This window comes from Poecilia reticulata, chromosome 17 (assembly GCF_904066995.2).
Source record: "Poecilia reticulata chromosome 17, P_reticulata-male-v2, whole genome shotgun sequence".
Classification (NCBI taxonomy): domain Eukaryota; kingdom Metazoa; phylum Chordata; class Actinopteri; order Cyprinodontiformes; family Poeciliidae; genus Poecilia; species Poecilia reticulata.
The window spans coordinates 11,664,358-11,679,033 of record NC_088846.1 but is presented as its reverse complement, the minus strand read 5'-3'; the positions used below and the strand labels follow the sequence as shown (position 1 = coordinate 11,679,033).

At 38.8% G+C, this 14,676-nt stretch overlaps 2 protein-coding genes across 2 annotated transcripts; both read right to left on the bottom strand.

Annotated features, from left to right (window-relative positions):
• Nucleotides 1-484: 484 nt before the first annotated feature.
• Nucleotides 485-8,603, bottom strand: copb2 (COPI coat complex subunit beta 2). Its single transcript, XM_081598505.1, has 22 exons — nt 8,468-8,603; nt 7,945-8,082; nt 7,666-7,752; nt 7,429-7,555; nt 7,193-7,341; nt 6,440-6,586; nt 6,190-6,289; nt 5,938-6,080; nt 5,644-5,843; nt 5,449-5,559; nt 5,266-5,354; nt 5,074-5,180; nt 4,359-4,502; nt 3,774-3,904; nt 3,435-3,642; nt 2,347-2,457; nt 2,017-2,231; nt 1,774-1,912; nt 1,500-1,637; nt 1,295-1,372; nt 987-1,142; nt 485-894 (listed from the first exon to the last, which is right to left on the bottom strand). Exons 1-22 carry the CDS (start codon nt 8,468-8,470, stop codon nt 799-801), a joined length of 2,817 nt encoding a protein of 938 aa, XP_081454631.1. The 5' UTR covers nt 8,471-8,603; the 3' UTR covers nt 485-798.
• A 2,781-nt stretch (nt 8,604-11,384) lies between these two features.
• Nucleotides 11,385-14,525, bottom strand: rbp1.1 (retinol binding protein 1, cellular, tandem duplicate 1). Its single transcript, XM_008433682.3, has 4 exons — nt 14,230-14,525; nt 13,946-14,124; nt 12,937-13,038; nt 11,385-11,947 (listed from the first exon to the last, which is right to left on the bottom strand). Exons 1-4 carry the CDS (start codon nt 14,300-14,302, stop codon nt 11,897-11,899), a joined length of 405 nt encoding a protein of 134 aa, XP_008431904.1. The 5' UTR covers nt 14,303-14,525; the 3' UTR covers nt 11,385-11,896.
• Nucleotides 14,526-14,676: the final 151 nt, after the last annotated feature.

The following is a 14,676-nucleotide window of genomic DNA, read 5'->3' as shown; positions in this document are numbered from 1 at the left end:
GTTCACCAAGTTGCATTGAAACATACATGATCATGAATTTGAGAAAGTTTTGCTTAAGTTTCATTTCATGAGAAAATTACTGGTTCATTTTTTTTACTGTTATCGAAATGGGTATGTGATTTATATTTGGTCACTTTAACAAGTTTGAAAATGAAATACAGTGTCAGGTTATTACAAAAGTATTAATACTCCTTAAACTTTTTCAGATGTTACATCACATACGTTGGTGTTTTTTGGCATATGAAGTAAAACAAAAACAAACTGGAAATAAAACAACCTTTAGGTAAACATAGATGTGCAAGATAAATGTGTTGATTAATCTAAATTAAATTGATTACAAGTACACGAAATTAGACTTTTTATCAAAGGAGTGGGATTTTTTTTAATTTTCATAACTTCATAATTTACAAGTTATGAATTACTTTAAAAATGGAGTGACGATTCTGTTTGAAAAGAAGATACGGGAATTCGTAAGAGCAAAATGTTAATATATACAGCAACCAGAATTTATTGGACTTATTCAACATTGACATGACATTACAGAAAAGCGCAGAGGGAAAGCATAAATGAAGTTAACCCGTAGACTGTTAATCTAAACTTTCATTTGATAAAGAGTGTACAAAATGGAGCAGCTGTGGGCCCTCTACTTTAGTTCTCATTCAAACATTGTTGAGGTCATAGTTTTCTAATAAAACTGGCATGACAACATACATTTTTTGATACAAGTACAAAAAAAATAAGGGATGTTGGTCTCTTTTGTTTAAATAAAACATGCTGAGGAGGACGACGGTGGAAACTTCAATCATCTAGAAAGTCGTCATCGAGGTTGACGTCTGTGGTGTCGATGTCATCCAGCTCCATGTTGTCCAGGTCCACTTCCAACTCATCTAGAGTCTGCAGAGAAACCCAGATGAAATGTTCTTCACTTAAGATGCCCTATATAAATTGCACTATGCAAATGTGAAATGAAGAGAAGAAAGCCCAACCTTCTCTTTCTCTGACTGTGCGAATGTAAGCTTTTCCTCCTCTTCCTCTTCCTCCTCCTCCTCGTTGTGAACTGCTGCTTCAGGAGTTGCAGGTTTGGGCAGTGAAGGCGTCTCGGAGGCTGCTGGCACCGAGCTGGATTCATCGCTCTCTTTTGTCTGCCACGGAAGGCGTAATGAATGATCAGAGACAAAAAATTTACATAGGGCTCGACTTTTAGGCTGCCTACCAGCAGAATCCCATCTTTGCAGATTACAGAAGGAGGACTTGTAATTGATTATTTTAAGAAAAATCGGTACTGTAAACAAACCTGAGGCACGAAGGGAACAAAGGTGCCTTTGGGTTCGTAACCCTGAGCCTCCTCCAGAATATTTCTGTCTTCATTGGGCTTAAAATAGAAAGAAAGATAATTTTGTTACATGATTAGCATTCATTTTACCCAGTTCTAAATCACTGCTAGCCATACAGAGCAAGACACATGGCTTTTTTCATTTGTCACCAGCCACCGGACTTACTGTAACAAGTGGATAATCTTTGGCGGGTCTGGAGCTGCCGATGCAGGTCTCTCTCAGGTAATGTTCGGCTGCAAATGCTTCTCTCAGCCCAGGGAACAGATTTTCATACTCTGTGGGGTCTGCGAGTGATTCAGCAGCCTGCAGTGGAGACGAAATAGACAAATATTTAAAACTCTTGCAATGTTCACTAAAATACAGCAGAAATGTCAGGAAAAAGGGCTTTAATTTTAGCCATTTCAATTTAGAAAGATACAATGGTGGTGATGGATCTGACCTTCTGGTTGACTTTAGCCAAACTCTCCCTCCACAGTTTGACCACACGGGACACCTGGCTGGGCAGGTATGTCCGCGCTAGGAACGCTGCCTCCGGTAGTCTGTTAGTCTTGATGAGGAGCTCCAGACACTGATCCAGTCTGGAAAAGTAGATTATTTTTTTTTTTTTTAAAGAAGGTGTTACGAAGACAGACGCTTTTTAAGGTATGTTGCACAAGTACGCACACACAGATCCGATACTTACTTCCCCTGGAGGAAATACGTCATGAAGGCCACGTTGTTCTTGCCGTCCCTTTCTGCCCCTTCGGCCAGCTTGCCCACCATGGTGGCGTTCCCCGAGGCGGTGGCGAGAAGGAGCAGGCCGCCGTAATCCTGAGCGTGGTGCAGGCACTCCTGGGCCAACCCGAACTGGCACTTACTGATAGCCAGCTCGGCTAGCTGCTTCCATTTCTGCTCAGACTACAAAAAAGGTCAAAACGGCAACGATTAGCAATGGACTTGGTGATGTCAATTGACATATCAAGAAGAATCGCAATGATTAGGGAAAACGATGTAATAATGAGTTTGCTCCTACTTCTGCTTCCACGGCCAGCTGGTAGGCGATCTTCAGCTCCCCCAGTTGTAAAGCCAACTCAAACCTGTGCTCTGGGTCTGTAGACACGGCCAGCGCCTGCTGTTTGAAACCCTGAAGAGACGAGACAAACCAAAGCCATCAAGCTGTAGGAAAACAAAGCAGACTTCATAAAAAAAAAAACAAACAAGGGCTGCAACTAACACGTATTTCTGCTATTGATTATTCTATAGATGAATCAGATAAAAATAAAAAGAAATTGGCAAGGTCTGCAGATTTTTCACTTAAGCCTTTTTATACATTAAAACATTATAAGATGCAATACATTAAAAGATGCAAATAACTAATTCAATTCCTTTTTAAAATAAAATAACATTTTTAGTGAATGTTTGATCATTTGTAGCCAAGGATGCATCTGTAGCTAAAATACACTTCTAAAATTCTAACATGCGAAGAGCTCAACGCTTTATGTTTCACTTAACATCAATTCAGTGTACTGCTGATCTGCTGATTCATTTTTGGATGAACCAATTAATAACTGCATAGCAAAAGGTGCCTAATAGGAGACTTTATTTATGTATTTTAGTTTTTCACAGAATTTGAACCGGGTCAAGTCAAAAAGACACCCGTTCAGGAGTTCTGGCTAGAACATATTTACAGTAAGATTTTTTTTTTTCTTAAATGCAAAATGTATATTGCTGTACAGCTTTGGCTTAATTGCTACTCTGACTATGTTGTTCTTACATCAAATGACCTTTTGAGTCTGCATTATCCACTTAACAATCGATTACTAAATTAGTTATCTAAATAATTGATTCATCACAATTAATCTGATGAATTGTTTCAGCCCTAAGTAAGAACGGGAGGGGAAAAAAGAAACTTAAGTGTGAAAAATGAACTGTTATCTGTAAGACTTGTGAAAAGCATTCTAAGGACTAAATTATTTTTTAAAACACAATTTCTTACAGTTTTTTTCCCTGTTTGCTAAACCTTTACTCCATATGCAAAAAAAAAACGAACAAAAAGAAGGAGTGCTTCTCATCAGTAAACACTTGAATAAAAAGAAATTTGCCCTGACTGAATCGTCTTACCTGTTTCTCCAGGAAATGTGCAACCCTGGTCCGTTGCTCTTTGGGGATGGTGGGCAGCACCTTGTCTGCCATCCCAAAGTCTCTTCTCATCACGGCAGTCTGATACTCCAGGACAGAAACCAGCAGGGAGTAGCTGACAATGTTGAGCTCCTTGTCTCCAAGGTAAAGACGGTCGTCCTTTGGGATGTAACCCAGCAGGTACATGGTCCTGCAGGGAGAAAACCCCCCCAAAAAAACAAGAGCGATGAAGACGTCTGGATCACTCACGGCAGGGGGTACAAGTATATTTCTTTGTATTGCACCATCCCAAGATGACTAAATGTAAGCAATCAGTCCCACCTGTCCAGATGTGCAATAGTCACAATCTCTCCTCCTACATAGTAGTTGAGTCTGTTTACAGAACTGGTATAGATGAAGCAGTCTCCAACCCAAAGCCCAGTCTTCACAATCTCCTGGATCTCTCCCAGCACCTGGGCACATATCAATACAAATGAATGTCACACATTTATAATAAAAATGTTTGAATTATTACAATGTATCAGGCAAAATAGGATAAGGTTTTTTGAAAATATTTCCTCCGGTATTGTGTCTTATTTTTGTGCTTTCTTGTAATTAAAAAAAAAAAAAAAAAGATGTTACATAAGAATAAAAATCCAAAGATCTTCATTCTAAATACAAACAATTTAAATATTTTGTAACCCAGAGGACAAAAGTCTACAACAACAACAACAACAACAAAAAAAGTATTGTAGTTGTAATTTCAGCATCTTCGTTTAACTTGAAAACTCAAGACGTTGTCTCTTCTGTAGACAACATGGCCACATTGTAAACAGAAGAAACAGCAGCAGTCAACAGAGATTTAGGCAATCTGTCACAGACAATAAACCAAATGTTGCATAAGAGGAAATTCATTCAAATTCTGACCTCAAAGGCGTCTTCGATCCCATCCTCTGTTATGCCCTCATTGTTTTCCTGAGAGGCGGCTACTTTTTCTGCCATGTAACGGAGAATGAAGAAGGATTCCTCCGTGGCAATGCAGACCAACTCACCAGAGTCTGACCAAAAGATCTAGATAAAATATGAAAGAGGAGAAGGGAAAAAGATTAAAAGAACCCATTTGAAGAGGACTCATGGAGAACAGCCAATGTTAGGGCTTTCTTCAGGGTTTCTGGAAGCTTTAGTTAAATTTAAGATTTATATGAGTCACGAAAGAATGTGCGCAAACTAACCTAGTAATTGCATTTATAATGTTTGATAACATCAGAAAACATCGAGGTTAATTCCTTAAATAAGCGACAATAAGCAGACTTATTTAGGTCAAACATGAATTTCTGGGTCTTCTGGTTTAGGTACGAATAACCCAGATTTATCAGCCAGCACTCCAATAAATAGAACAAAGAAATGCTCCAAGAATATTTCTAAAAAAAAAAACATAAATACATAAAATAACCAGTAGAAACATGAAAAACACAAGGGAAGAAGAGTAATTTTAGAATTATGTGGATAATGTGAATTTATTTAAGCCTAATATTGAGCTAACAACTTTAAAGATCCTGCAGAAACACTGTCATTATGCAATGCAAACATAAATATTCCAAAATTATCCAAATAGGTAAAACCCAGGAAGCGAATGGCTTACGTGCTTGGGCTGGATCTCAATGCGGCGAATTAGCTCCGTGTTCTCCCAGTCATAAAATGCCAGGCCGTTCACAGACCTCACCCCGAGTAAGAAACCCCCGTAGATCCCTGAAAAGCCAACACATTCAGTGACTCGAATCTATTTATTTGCTTCCACAACCACAAATCTGGCAAGAAACAGCGAGTGGATTACCTTCTGCTCCAAAGTCGGGCTTAAAGGATTTCTTTTCTTTAAAGTTTTTGAAGATTTTGACAATACTGTTGCTTTCTCTGATGGCATATCTGTTACAAAGCACACATTTCATCGGATGGTTGTTAATAGCAACCCAATGAAAATAATATATCAACGTTTACTTTTCAAACTGTGAATACTCACTCGGACGAGTCGTGGGCCCAGACGAACTCCTGAGCTGAACCGAAGCTCTTGTTCCTCAGAGCCATAGCGGTGTAGATGATGTACTCCCCATCGCCACATACCACAACAAAACTGGCAACACACAAATTAGTAGCATATGATTACGAATGTTTTCTTTTACATTCAGCACTTTTACCAGAAGAAGCTGTTTCATACCGTCCATTCGGGTTATGCTGGATGGTTTGAGGGTAAATCTCACAGCTGCCCATATCTTTGACAGCCAGCGGCAGTCTCTCCCCGTCCTTGATTTCAGCTTCGCCCATGGCCTTCAGGTTGGCTTGCTGTATTTCGCTGTGTTTAGCCCAGATGATCTTTCCGTTGGTGTCCATAGACATGGCTGGCTCTTCCCGACCAACCTACCCAAAATGTTAACAGTGTACGTTAGAATTTTTACTTCAAACAAACAAAAACCTTTGCAACTTTCTCTAAACAACTTTTCCATCCACTCACTTTGATGATGATGCTGCCTTCGTCATATCCCAGCGCCACATTGTTGGAGCCTCTAAGACCACACACACACCACACTCGCTCCATGCCATAGTTGAGTGTGCTTTCCAGGCGGTATGTGCTGGAGTGCCAGATTCGCACCGTACCTTGAGAAAAAAAAAGAAAGAAAGAATAAAAAATGTTAATCAATGAGTAATTGGTCAACGTTAGAAATACATGTATCGGCGTGTGAGACTGAGAGGGATTTCTGCGCACCATCCTCAGATCCTGTGATAATAATGGGCAGCTCAGGGTGGAAGCTGACACAGGAGACATTCTGAGCGTGGCCCTCCAGAGTCTGAACGCAGGTCTTGTTCTGCAACAAATAGAAATATTAATGTAAAGAAATTACATGTAAAGAAACTGAATTTTTGAGCACTGTACGCTGAAATCTTTGTGAAAAAAATAAAGAAAACATTTTTTTAAAATAAAAACACGCACTAACAAGATTGATAAGTTTTCTAACCTGGTAGTCCCAAATCTTGACCTGGCGGTCGTCTGCACCTGAAATCAGGTAGGGCTTGTCTCCTCCGCTGTAGTAGTCGATGCAGTTCACTCCTTTCTCATGACCCTCCAAAGTGAAGTTGGGAGAAGAAGAGCCCAGCTGCCAAACCTGGGCAAGACAAGAATGTGCTACAATCTTTACAAGTGTTCCCTAGCAGATGGTGAATTGAAATGTGATCTGGGTGTGTCATAACACATTCAACAATAAGGTGTAATAAGCCTTTTTTTTTTAGATGCACAAATATTGATATCGGTTGTGATCGATACATGAAAAATGGTAAATTAATTGTTTCCCCTATTCATTAAATATTTCAAAACTAAGAACTCTCACTATGTTTATTAATTATAGACATAAACCAACTGTAGGTACTTTGATGCACTGTTGAGATAAAAAATAGAACATAATAATAATAATAATTATAATAATAATAAAGTCGTAATATTATGCATTCATACAAAATTTGGGATTATCTTGTAAAACTCTTGTTTTGTTGGAATCAAAACTAACACCTCCTAATCTGTCAAGATAGGAATTGGAAGGTCTGCAAGCCCAAAAAAAAAAAAAAAAAATCTGATCAGTGCATTTATATTTACATCAAATACTTCAGAAGCATTTCAGATAGGCATTAGATGTCAATATCAGCATAAAAAATAGATTAGAAGCACAACTATAGTGACAGCCAATGTGACAACTTGCTCGCTGCAAGTCACCTACCTTAATAGTTCTGTCCAATGAGGCGCTGGCAAACTGGTTGTTGTCCTTGGGGTTGATGACAATCTGCATAACGTAATGAGTGTGACCTTCAAACACTTGGCTGCACGTCCACTTCTTTTCCCAGTCCCACAGCTTGATCAGCATATCATCTGCACAGACACAAAAACACAATCATCCTCATGTGCACCAAAATATACACAGAAGAAGCCTATTGTGTATCTTAGTCAATAGCCTACCACTGCTGGTTAGGATGTACGGCTGGGTTGGATGAACAGCAATGCAACGGATATAGTCAGAATGGGCCTCAAACATATGAACCCTCTCCAAGGTGTTGTAGTTAAACACACGGATCTGCATGTCATCCTGTCAGGACAGAAATAAGCATAAATACATTAATATAATGTACAGTATGATGTGAAATAATTACTATCCACTTTAGCTGATGTGAATAAACAAATAAACATGTTACTCACTGCTCCGGTGATGACCCAGTTCTTCCTGGCCACAAACTTGGACGCTCTGACAGGCAGGTCACACACCTCAAAAGTCTTGACCAGAGTCTAAAAATACACACAGAGGTTAGTGAACAAAGGATGCGACGTTATCCCTTTGTCTCCAACACAAATGCGATAATTATTTAGAGCAACATTTTTACTAACAGGATGCACATGCATCATTATCATTGCAAAAGTCAAAAAGTGCATCTTTTGTGCAACCCCACTCGGTGATTTCTCTTTAAATCGTTTTCATACCTGCGTTTCGTGGTTCCATACGCAGACGCTGCCGTTGTAGAGACTGGCCAGCATCCATGGCTCGGTTGGGTGAAGATCCACACTCTTTACTCGGTCCGACCGGGCTGTTAGCCTCCTCTTAATGTCCAGCCTCAGAGGCTTCACAGATAAAAACAATAATGTGATTCCATACGCTGACAAAACTCACTATACCGCTAAGAACCGAAATGTGATTTATATCAACAGTTAGCGGCTAACACTGAACATGAAGGACTTTACTCGACATATATTATTTAATATATATGCATTATGAGACGTAAAATACGAAACCCAACTCTACCAAGAGAGGTTTACCATTTAAGGCCGAGGAACCATTTCAGCCTAAGCATTTTTTAGAAAGTTATCTCATATTAACTGACGCTCATTAGCCGCTAAGCTAACTCCAAGAGACTATTTACATTTTACATTTTTAAAGTTAATCGAGTATCTCAGCTGAAATATATCGAAACAATGCAAACGCATATGCCTTTAAAATGTAACTTACCATGTTTTATCCCCGTGTTATCGCAGTTTAATTGAATAAAAACGTTGCTAGCACTTCGGTCGGGGGTTACTATTACAGTGAGCAGTGCATTGGACACTGACGTGGAACTTCCTGAAAGAAAATCTCGCGAGAATCGTGTTCTGTAAATGGTGACGTGACATGTAGGGTTTTTAAATGACGGTGCCACAGTGGCAAAGACGACTGACGTTAGTTCTCTAAGAATCAATATTGTTATATAACATATTTGTATCGTATTGCATTCGACATTGTTCTATTAGACATTATTACACTGAAACACCAGTCATCCATAAGTTTATACAGTTACTACAGTCTATTATCAAAAAATGTTGACCTGGCCTGGGTATATAAAAGATGTATGGTAAAGGCACAGAATATTCCAAAGAATTCAGATTTTGCTCGAGACAGGCCAGCTGAATGTTTTACCTGGGTTCGGGACAAGTCAATCATATGGGCCCTACATCCATGGTAACTATGGTTATGGAGATGTATTAATGTTTACGACACTATTAAACTGTAATTCTGCTGGGACTTCAGTTGAACACCTGTGCTTTATTAAGATGAGATTTAGATTGAGTTTTCCAGTTGAAAACACGGTCAAGTTAACATGGCTGCAAGCAAATACCATGTATAAAAGAACTTCATGCTTCATCAGACTTTTTTTTGTGTGTGTGGTGGTAATCTTTCTTTTCCAAAGTCCTTTGGAACCTTCTTAGAGTTCAAAGTATCATATACTCTGAAAATTTTTAAGATTTTAAGCAAAAATCTGCTAGCCCCTGACTAATAACCAAAGGGCATGATGAGGGTCTTTCAACAGGATGATGATCTGAAATGGTTGGGTAAAAGCTAACCTTTTTCATTGGGTATTTTACACCTTAATCTTTTAAAAACTTGAATGAGCCTGTATGGTAGAGCATCCATTGCTTACCATGGAGAGGCCATGAGGAAAATCCTGTGTCTCTGGATGAACTGGAGAAATTGTGCAAAGAGGAATAGTCAAGGATTCCACTCTCTGTCATTTGTGCAAAACGTTTTATGATCCAACCTTCTGATTTGCTAAAGGGAAAGAAAAAGATATATATTTCATTTATTTATTTAGCTAGTTATTTTTTATATCTATTTTTTTGCAAATAATTGTTCTCAAGTGAAAGGTTGATTTTCTTTTTTCATATTTTGCTATTAAATTACGAATTTATGTTAAGGGCTTCTACTCATCTGTACTTGCAATGATTTGTAATGTTGTGTAAGCATTTCTGGTTCAGTACAGGGTCAACTAATTATGGCAAAATAATCCTGCATGATACAGTTTAGAACACAGGAAATTCATTGTCTGCTGGACAATCTGATTAGAGAAAAGCTCGCTGATTAAAGGTGGACCACTTGTTCAGTTTTCTTGTCCAACTGAGCTGCTGCAAAATATCTGATGTTAGATTAAAATTTGGAAGTTTTGCACACTTTAGAGAAGAAATAAGTGATGTCAAATGTTAAAAGGGAATAAAAAGTTGCAGCATAAGGGGACTAGTGTTATAAAACTGAGTATGCAACGTTTAGAAAGAACATTTGATGGAGGCTAAATTTAAATGTACTTCTATGGCGTCAGACTTTGTTTTGACCCCAGCCTCACATCATCATCTTTATTAGCCTAAAAAGCCAGAAAGAGAAGTCAGCCTGGGGAACCGTAAATACACACAACCCACAGGTCAAATCGTGGCAACACGAGAAAGCGCATGAAACCACGGGAGGCAGAACAACAGTGCGAGAAGCAAAAGCAGCAATGGATGAACAAAGAGATTCAGGCAAAACTGGAAAAATTAGTGTTGGCACTGCAAACAGTGAGCTACAATGCCTACTCATTTGGAGTCCAGTGTGTGGGCAGAGTGATTGCCTCTTATTCCCATAATCTGAATGTGTAGCTGGAGACATCTTCTGTTCTGCCAGCTGTTCACTTCGGTGTCAGATCAAGAAAATGATGGAATATAGTCAAATTTTATTTTAACATGCAGTTTGATACTTTTATTACCTTTTTATTACCAACATTCCAGTAGTTATATTTGTCAATAGCTCATTCTTCTTGGTAACGCCACATGTGATCCCACCTTTTTCTCGTCTACAAAGGTGAGAGGGTTGAGGAAATGCATAGATTCATTGAGATCTCTCAATCTCTTATGTGCCATCTGGACCTACTTTCTGCTCTTGTGGTTTCATCATGTTTATACAGTGAATATATAGTAAACTGGAAGAAAGCATTTCAGAGGCTGCAAAAGAGTTGGACGGCGAGTTGGGCCTGAAAACCTAAATTTATCCTCAGTGCATTTTTGTATTTATTTGTCATGTTTAGTTGTGAATTATAACACCAGGGAAGAACATGGAAAAAATCAGAAAGCCAGTTTTTAGTATAGATTTCTTTTTCTAATTATGTCAATCATTAAAGGGAAATTTGAATGAATGAATGGATGAATGACTCATGTAGCGTGTTTTGTGCACCTCAGCAAATTTCTTATTTTAGTTTTGCTAACTTTTTGTGTCTTTCTGCTGCTGGGGGCACAGAACAAGTCTCTTTGTCCCAATGCTCATTTAGAATAGCGGAAAGTTATGGTTCTAGAAAAACTGCTATCACACCTTCTGAAACAAACAGACTGCTCTGCAGCAAATTACATATCCATTGTTTGTTCTCATGTAGCATTTTATGTTTTTACTACTTATTTGAACATTTTGATGTAAAGGCTTTGACTTTTATTTGACTTTTGAGGAGCATTTCACCTGGGGACACATGCATCGTTTGATTTAGAGTCGTGGACCCCAGCTCTGGACATTGGTCAAATCTGCAGGATGGTGGCTAATAAGATTTGCAAATTGGAGACCATGACACAGGGTTCCAGACACAGAAATTGACACACACTGTTGAGAGGTGCTTCATTTATTGATTAACTCCTGTTAATATCAGCTGTACACTCTCAAAGAACTTCAGAGAAATACAATCTGCGCACCGCGTCTCGTTTGATTCTTATTCTGGGGACTGATTTAATCGAAAAAGAAAGACAAAAAAAATTCCGTCCGCTCAGATGTCATTAGTGTACATCAAAAACAGTTTGTTAAAGATCTTCCTCGTTTCCGCTAAACTTTTTCTCAATCTGGCTCAACTTTCAGATCAGCTAGCAGTGTGCAAATGTTCAGCTTTTCTAAACCTGCTCATCAAAGAATCCGCAATGAGACGATTATACAGTATTACTTCATTGTTTCTTGCCTCCCTGGCTTGACAACTAAGGCAACAATTCAAAATGAATACAACTGAAATCAAGGTGGGCAGTAGCAGGGTCAAAGAATGCTGGATGTTGCTGGGTCTGATGAATCTGGTGAGTCTTTTTGAGCCAGTTTCTGTTGGATCACTCTGTGATGGTGAATAAGGCCAGTTTAGGTTTTCTTGAAAACCTGCTTGCAAACAGCGCCTCCAGCTCTGAGCTCCTGCAGAAGAAAAATAAAATAAAACAAGAAAAAAACTTCAGTATTTATAGATTTATCGACAAGAGACGATGTTTCCCACTGACAGTGTCAGCTTGATGGGAATTTCACAATAAGTTCAGCATTAACCCACATTAAACACCATGCTTTTGGATTGGTGCAACAGCTGCAAAAAGTATTGATATTATTGATAAAAGATAGATGTTAGAAACCCCCTACTCTCTAATAAATCTAGATTTTCAATCAAAAAATAAATACCCCTTCCTTTTTGTAAAAGAATTATGTTTTAGTTATAATGTAAAACCAAATAAAAAAATAAAATGAGGGTTTTTTATTTATTTATACTGTTGGCAGTTATAAAACTATTTCATTCAACAAAATGCAGCCATTTTTTCTGAATAACTATCCATCCCACACTTCCACTAAGTGAAATAAAAATATGATTTCAGTAAATATCGTGCCCACTATCGTTTCTTCAAACATGCAATATATTTTCCACCACCAGAGGTCACTGTTGCCCTGAAATCATCCGCTCCTCAAAATGTTGGGAGAAATCCTGTAATGCCTAATTTCATGGCCGCAGCCCGAAAACATCTGCTGGCATCAAAAAAATTGGGAAATTACTTTTACTTTGCTTTCATAGCAGTAATCACACTGCAGAAAATCTTATATTGTCGAGCTAATAAAATGGCAATGCGCTTGTCAGTATACTTGCGATTAAGGCTTTTGAATGATTTAAATAAATAAATAAAACTGCAAATACATCAGAATATTAAGAATCTGCTACGCATGCATAATTCTATTGATCTCATTGCAAGTCCGTTTAAGGGAAATATATTCAAAAGGCACAGAGCTGGTTGGCTAATTCAAACTGGAGTCACATGAAGAGATATATGCGTTTCACATACTGTGCCGAGAGCCATTCTTGATCTGGATTAAAGTGTCTAAATTGCTTCGATTAATATTCATGCCAGGAGCCGCTGTTTTCTCACCAGATGAAGCTGGTCTCCCTCCACCCATTGGGTCCATCCTCTTCCTTCTATCTCTCCCTTCTGAACACACACTAGTTTGTCTCCCTCCCAGGTGACGGTGGTCTGTCAGGAGCCACAGAGAAGGGGAGGAGGGGGGTAAATAAAAATAAAAATAAGCATTACTTACAGAGGCATTTCAAAAAGATACATACAAGTAGAACGATAAAACAACCAGAGAATAGGCGAAAAAAACAAACAACTGAAATTAATAATAATAAAAAAAAAGCTAATGAATGCACTTTAAAAGCTGATTACAAATAGAGTAGCTCACCCCCCTCCCACCTCCTTCCATCGGACATCCATAAATTAAACACCAGTCTCCCTTGTTCCCCGTTTTCCAATTATTCCCAAACACGTGAATCTCTCTTGAGCAGCCTCCTAACAGTCAAGAGCTTATCTGTAATCAGCCTATCAGTATACAAACCTCTCTTTCAATGGGGTCGCAGGCTAATCTTTGATCCTATTCAGCATTCAGAAACACAGTCTGGTTAAATAAGTCCTGACTTTGACGCTGCCCGTTCCAGCGCTTTTCCCCCCTGCAGTGCCAGGCGGTTGGTCTTCATTACATCCTCCAGTCACGGAGAAGACAGCTTAATAATAATAATAATAATAATAATAATAATAATAATAATAATAATAATAATAATAATAATAATAATAATAATAATAATAATAATAATAATAATAATAATAATAAAGTCTGTGGAGAAAGTTTTGGAGTAGGAGGAAAAGTTGTGTAAAAATAAAAAATGACCAGCTCTCATCATATCTGCTCATTAAACTGCAGTCTGGAGAGGGTTGGTGGTCGTGGGCTCCTGCTAAATCAGCCCACAGATTGCTGCACCCGAGTCTATCCGCGCCACAGGCATCCACACTTTTTACCTTTTTTTATTTTTTATTTTATTTTAGCAATGCAACCACCAGCCGGCTGTGATGCACCACTGGTGGTGCTCCGCATAAATCCTCTCACCATGCATTTTCTGTCATCGACTCCTGTGAGATCCTCCTCAAACTCCTTGCCCACGTGGAAATCCATGTTGTAGTTCTTGAAGGTACTGAGGGTCTTGATCGTCAGGTGGTCCCCGTCTTGAACGATGTCCTTGTCAGGTTTCAGTAAAAGGGCAATTTTTCTGATGGCAACATTTACATCTGCAACAATATGCAATTGCAATACATTAGCTGAGTTTTTTTTTTAATGAATATATATAACTTTCTTAGTCAGATCTGAATAAGGCTGGCCTGATGTGAACTCACCGAGAGCCTTCATGTAGTCCTCAAAGTTGTCATTGGAAACCATTTTCCAGTATCCATTCATGTCGACGGGCATTTCGACTGCGTCTTTGCGGCTCTTTCTGGCCGGAGCAGGTCCGCTGCGCTGTGCTCGGCCGCTGGAGAGGAGAGTGAGGGAAACGCTGCTAAAAGTCCCAATTTGAACCAAACTCGCTCTAATCCGATTACCTGCCGACTCTAATTTTTTTTAATTGAAATTATCGTTCGCACCTCCCTCTTCACCTCCCACAGCCGATAATCCGCATAATGTCTCAATCCCCTCAGCATACATACAGTAGGGAACCTGACGCGTGCAGATAGGATGTATAATGTAAGAGGGGAAAAAAACTACACAAAGACTTCTGTGCTTTATGCTGATGCAGGCTTTGCTTGTCTATGTGGGATTAGAAAAAAAAAAAAACACATTGATTT

What these genes read in the sequence shown, in the direction of transcription:
- copb2 (XM_081598505.1), bottom strand. An exon ending in ACTATTGCACATCTGGACAG is followed by an intron (nt 3,643 to 3,773) that starts GTGGGACTGATT and finishes TTCTCCCTGCAG; the next exon opens with GACCATGTACCTGCTGGGTT. An exon ending in CACATTTCCTGGAGAAACAG is followed by an intron (nt 2,458 to 3,434) that starts GTAAGACGATTC and finishes TCGTCTCTTCAG; the next exon opens with GGTTTCAAACAGCAGGCGCT.
- rbp1.1 (XM_008433682.3), bottom strand. Translation starts at nt 14,302, where the DNA reads ATGCCCGTCGACATGAATGGATACTGGAAAATGGTTTCCAATGACAAC. An exon ending in GGACTACATGAAGGCTCTCG is followed by an intron (nt 14,125 to 14,229) that starts GTGAGTTCACAT and finishes ATATTGTTGCAG; the next exon opens with ATGTAAATGTTGCCATCAGA. An exon ending in AGGGAGACCAGCTTCATCTG is followed by an intron (nt 11,948 to 12,936) that starts GTGAGAAAACAG and finishes TTTCTTCTGCAG; the next exon opens with GAGCTCAGAGCTGGAGGCGC.